The 6307-nt window shown below is 30.5% G+C and overlaps 1 protein-coding gene across 6 annotated transcripts in view; it reads right to left on the reverse strand.

Moving 5' to 3' along the window:
- Nucleotides 1-5650, reverse strand: part of LOC106461170 (single-stranded DNA-binding protein 3-like) — a 226729-nt gene extending 221079 nt beyond the window's left edge. For 5 of the 6 annotated variants that reach the window (XM_022388031.1, XM_022388035.1, XM_022388034.1 and 2 more), the window contains exons 1-2: nucleotides 5446-5650; nucleotides 5012-5084 (exon numbers count right to left, since the gene is read on the reverse strand). In XM_022388031.1, the coding sequence (XP_022243739.1) occupies nucleotides 5012-5084; nucleotides 5446-5501 (129 nt within the window). In that variant the 5' untranslated portion in view covers nucleotides 5502-5650. The remainder of the gene's footprint in view (nucleotides 1-5011; nucleotides 5085-5445) is intronic. The other variant, XM_022388033.1, reaches the window with a different exon arrangement.
- Nucleotides 5651-6307: the final 657 nt, after the last annotated feature.

The following is a 6307-nucleotide window of genomic DNA, read 5'->3' on the forward strand; positions in this document are numbered from 1 at the left end:
GAAAAATAGGGTAAACAAATCTAATAATTAGTTAATAAAACAATTTGGTTGGGTAGATGGTAATCTTACGAAAAAAATTGGGGGGGGGGGGGTCAGTGAATAATAATAATAATAAAAGGGGTCCTTGGTGGTGAAAAGGTTGGAAACCATTGCTCTAATTTTAGAACAGTTGTGAAAAATAATATTCTGAACATTGTTGAAAAAAGCACATTACAAAAATCTTGATAAATGGAACATCACAAATGATTTAGTAAGTTAATGTATCTTTTCATACTAACCCTATGTGCATGTCACAACCTATTACAAATTGTCATACAACACAGTATCGTTTATTTGGTATCAAAATTATCAACTGTCCATTTTCTCCTACAATGCTAATTTAGCAAAAATTTGTGGTAAAGGAGAGAATACCAGAAACAATGTATGTGGATACAGAAAAAATATAGATATTTGTTTCAGAGGTTCTAGAGGTTATATCCAAAGGCAATATGTAAATTGTACAAAAGACAAAACTATTTTAATTATTTACATGGACATCACCTTGCACTCTGATTGGTCAGTCTTAGTCAGACTGTTGATGTCAATTCACACACGTATCTTGAGTACAAATACTTTTGTAACACATCTGATTTCTCTGTAACACAGACTTTTAGATTTTATTAAAAGCTTACCACATTTCATATATATACATATAGTAAATTTGGAATTTTAGTCGACTGTCCTTCTCTAATACAGGATGAGCTCAGTGTACAAACCCTATGTTTAATCAGTTTTGTACAAGCTTTGATGAAGCCACAATGGAGAAACATAGTTTGAAATAAAAAGTTTTATTTTCTAATTATCTGGAGAGTAAAGGTAACTATCTTATTAAGTGTTGCTCTCAGGCATGGAAACTTGGAAATGTATTGACCATTATGCAAGAGAAATACTTCTCCAGTGAGGGAAATTTTGAATATAGCTCAAATTACAGGTGTGTGTACACAAATATACATATGATCCAGGTTACATTTAGTTTGATTTTCTTATCAAGTGGAGTGAGTGACATTCATGTATCAAATGGCCTTTAATCACCTCGTTCATTCATATTTGATTCAAATCTCATTTATCTTGAATTGGTGATCTTAGTGTCTGTTTGGAGAATTAATGAATGAATTTAATAAATCATTGTCTTCCTGTCACCTTACTTGTTCCTTTGTTCTTAAAAATATCAGCTCTGAGGCTGATGCTTTACCATTTAAGCAAAAGGGGCCCAATCACGCAACATTCAAAACTGTTCGACCTTAGACTTGAACAGATAATACACACAAAGTGGCTCATTCATTGATTTACTGTAAAGTAAAAAAATTGAGTACTTGATTAAACATAATATTAATATGCAGCGGTTAGCTAATGTACCAGATCAAAAAAATACTGGAGGTGATTGACACAAGTTCCAACAATTTTAAGCATGCAACCTATCTAAAAAACAAATGTATAATAGCTAGAGTAGACTGTCACTAAAATGTAGTTTATATCTTACTTTAAAAGTTAACTTGCCTACTTCACATTATAACATGACGTGTGCTTTGTCCAACATTTACAACATATTTATTTGAAAACAATACACCATAACTGTGATGGTATTTATTTTACCAGTTGTGTATAAAAAATATAAACAAGAGAAGATTGCATTTCTTTATAAAAAAATTCTCAATTTTGAAAGTAGTAGTAGTTTTTTACTACTCATTTAAGGTTGTTATTTGTTTATTATTTTAGATAAATAGACATTGCTGTTTGGTTCACTCATTAAATAATGTTACCAAATTATATTTTTCTCTTCCAGTTTTTACTGGGTTCATTAGGACAGATTAAAAAAGCAAATCTTCAGATGATCTATTGGGTGTATGGAAAAACATTAACACTACATATCCACCATCTGATTTAATATAAAGAACATTTACAGACTTGACCTAGCACCATCTGTTGACAATTCTAGAAATATTTGCAATATGTAAACACACAGAAATGACTATTTTACCACACCCATCTTTTTACAATGACTATAAACCCAAAATAATTAAGATGAACATTTAAATATTGCATTAATTCTCTTGTAAAACACATTTTAAGGAAAAACTTATACAACTAGATAAGTTGTAGTGGACAATATTTTCAGAATGGTTAGCAGAAAATTTATTTTTAATAAAAAATCCAAAGTTCAAGCGAATAGTTAAGTTATGACTTTTTTCTTTAACCATAATCATACTTCTCTTATAAAACAAAAAGATGTCTTTGAACCAAAAAAAGAAAAGGCCACTGGATAAAAATTCAAATAGACCTTAAGTATATGTCTAACTCTATTCACTTTTTTTCTGCTGTGTATTAAATCAAATAATATGAAGGAAGCATTCACACAAATGCTATGTGCGAGTTACACTTAATTCTGAATTATCTTATTTAGTACGTAAATAAACTTGTATAAAGATTTACATAAGCTCATTTTGAATAAGAGCTGCTTCCCATTTAACACATTTTCTGTGTTAGCTACAAAACTGAAATTCTTAGATTATCCCTGTGGATGTCATGGGTCAACCACATCAAAATAAGCTTTAATATGTTATTGCATAAGTTTAGAAGATTAGGCTTTAAAATGGTTACACAGAAACTTGCTGGCAGTGTAGCATAACATTAAAGGACAACAAAGAACCCTTCAGCTCACCTATCCACTAAATTAAACACTAAAAAAAAAAAACTACAGACAGCCCTTATCGTTCCAATATTTATCAAACTTTCCCTAAACTCCCTTACATTAACTGCATGTACCATATTTGCAAGCAACCCATTCCAAAGGCCAACCACCCTGTTACAAAAATAAAACTGTCTTAGCTTGTGATGACTTCTACCTTGCCAAGATTTATATTAGTGTCCGTTAGTCATACCATTCTCATCATTAAATACAAAAAAAAGATAATGAACAGACACTATCAATTCCCATAACAATCTTAAACACCTGAATCAGATCACCTCTAAGTCTTTTTCAAGAGAAAAGAACTTCAGAGATCTTAACCAATCCTCATATGACAACCTTTCCATCACAGGTATCATCCTAGTAGCCCTCCTCTAAACCTTTTCCAATAACTCAGTGTTCTTTCAAATGTGAGATACCAAAGACTGAACACAATACTCCAAATGTAGCCTAACCAATGACATTATAATCTCTTTAGATTTGTATTTAATATTTCTGTAGACACCCTAAAATCCTATTTGCCCTTCCACTAGCAACAGCACATTGCTTGGATGGCTTAGGAGGCTGATGAACCCAAAAATTAAAATGTTTCTTTCATTAATGTTATTCTATTAAGGTTATTATTATCAAAAGACTAACACTATATTCCAACCTGCACATATGATTAAATAATACAAGGTATCACAGTAAGTAAACAGACAATTTAACAACAATACTCCATTCATATTCAATAAATCTACAAAATTAAGAAGAAGAAAAAAAAAAAAAGAGTCAAAAATGAATAGTGAAAGTATAATGTACAGAATATAATTTGCTGAAATAAATATTTGCACATCACTAAATGTTGTTTAATACAATCAACAAAGCAAATAGAGGATTACATGTTTAATTTACCTTAATAAGTGCAATGAAAAGTATGAAAAAAGATCCATGACTTTGTAACATTATTAAGCAAGTGAATAACTACAACTATGTAATTATTATTTAGCCTTTTGGATTTTTTCCTACTCATTTTTGAACTTTGCAAGCTCATTTTACTATAACATATCAAATCAACAATTTCCAAAATAAACACATAACTAAATGGAGTCACATGAGGAATAGTTAGTAATAAACAAGGCAGGTCAATAATATTTATGAAACATTTCACATCTTTGATAGTTCCATTTAACACAATGTATGTTACATTAAAAATTAGAAACAAATACTTTTACACTTCACAATAAGATCTTTGTTGATCATCACAACACAGGAATAGATACAGCTGTAAATTAGTTAAGGTATTGTGGTCAAAAGCATTCAACTCTCAATTTTTTTTCAAGAGTATGGTATTTTAACGGCCACAGTTTTGTTAGTACTATTGATTTATATTTACTCTGTATTTTTTTTTATATATAATATACATTTACTACTACTAGAGCTTTGAATTTTAAAATAACAAGGTAAAAAAATACTAAAATAACAAAGTACGTAAATATTTCCCTTTCAATTTTTAATTTAAAGGTTTTAATGATGCAAAAATATTAACACACGCAAAATATAACAAATAAATATGATTATAATTAATGTAAATCTGAACTATCGGTATTAACATGGTGCAGAGTCACACCTTAAGTTGAATTATAAACAATTCTATGCTAACCACACATTGTCATACTTAGTGAAGTATGTATGTATGTGTATGTATGTATGTATGTATGTATGTATATATATTTATATTATATATATATATATATTGTGTGTGTGTGTGTAACCACCTGGACACAAGACAAAGTCCTTTCGTTTGTAGACTTCAAAACCAGAATAACTAACTAATTGTTGAAACAACAATAATTATATCCTATTCAAACTTTTTCCGAATTTGTATATTAATATAGTAAATTTAGAAAAACAATAAAATAGTATATTTTATTCCTTGGATGATATACGGTCCTCATAACTTATAAAACTGAACATTCAACAGTTAAAACTAGCCGATTCATCCATCCTCACATTGGTAATAGTAATAGTAGAAGTAATTTCAATACCGCGCTGTAACTAGTTGTATGGCTTCAAAAGCCAATTGCTTACTTGTCCTATAAGTAAATATTAATTATTTTAAAAATACATGGGCAAAACAAAAGTTAAAAATACAACAAAACGTGTTTTCTTACTTTTACCTAAACTTCAAACATATTTATTATTCAACATATTAACTAGTATACCCGAAGGAACTAAGTGGTCATTCAACACCAAGCACATGAAATAATGAACACAAAAATCGGTAAACGGAAATGTATTACTCACTTCTGATAGAAATGTCTGTGCTGCTTTCTGTGCTCCTACATGTAGTAAATATTCATAAACGTAAAGGGCTAACCTGAAATAAACAGGAAATGTAACTCAGTAATTCAGTAGCCTGGATAAGCTATACAACACTATCCTCTCTCCCTAATAAAGAAATAGGACCTACCCGGCCACATGCCCTGGACTCAGAAAAAAAAATGTCAAAGTTTACATATACACTTAATGTTTCATTTTAAATATTATTAGTAAGTACAATTATATAAATGTTTTATTTTCTACCACTACGTTTCCCCGTACTTTAATAATTTGCAATTATATTGAACTTTCTTTACTCGTACAGTACGTTTCAGAAATATTGGTCAACACATGTATTACCTTTCAGCCTAATAATAAGGTGACCTATCTGTGAGTAAATATATAAAACCCATACTTACTTTTCTCGCGCTTGATTATCGGAAGGTACTGTCGAACCTTTTCCTTTCGCGTACATGCTTTAAGGTTGAACTGTCACACACCTGTCAAGACATTCACGATGATTTTCTCCTTGTTACCATAGAAACATTAGTTCATCTTTCAGAGACATGAATGTGATTGGGCTCACTGCTTTTCGTGCTCTGAGTTCACCCCAAATCACTTGCCTACGTCACGCATGAGTTTAATTGAGAAGACCTTATTGGTAGCACCGCACTGCGCGCCATAGGTGTAGTACCTCCCCAACACTTTTATTTATCGATGACAGCTATATTTCGTTTATAGGTTATTAACTGTATACCACCATAACCATAAGAAATACAACTTAAATACGATGTATTAGGAATATTGACATATTATTCCATTTTAAAAGCATATGTTTCTGAAATGGGGCATTGAATGGGGAGAGCAAACAACTTCTAGAAGAGCCGCTATACGTAAGAGCGTGAGGTGCAATTACCAGCTGCCTTGGTCCTGTACTTGACTTTAGAAAACTTTGGGGTTGTTAATTTGCTCGGTTTTATGATTGAAGTATCAAATCGTCAGTAACTTTTAACTTAAGTAATGCAGTCCCAACTTATTTGATTTATTTGTATGTTTTAATATGATAAACTTTTTCTATTATGCATGTGATAAATCATAAAAATTAATTACCATATAATCCTACAAAAGTACGTAGTATTGTTTAGATGCCTTTCCGTTAATATTTAATTTGTAAATATATGATGAATTTAGTCAACCATAACAAATTCTTTAAAACTTTTTTCATCAGTTAGAAGTACGGAATACGCAAGGGTTTCAAGGTGTCCACTTAGAAATGGATTC

This window comes from Limulus polyphemus, unplaced genomic scaffold (assembly GCF_000517525.1).
Source record: "Limulus polyphemus unplaced genomic scaffold, Limulus_polyphemus-2.1.2 Scaffold908, whole genome shotgun sequence".
NCBI classification, from domain to species: Eukaryota; Metazoa; Arthropoda; class Merostomata; order Xiphosura; family Limulidae; genus Limulus; species Limulus polyphemus.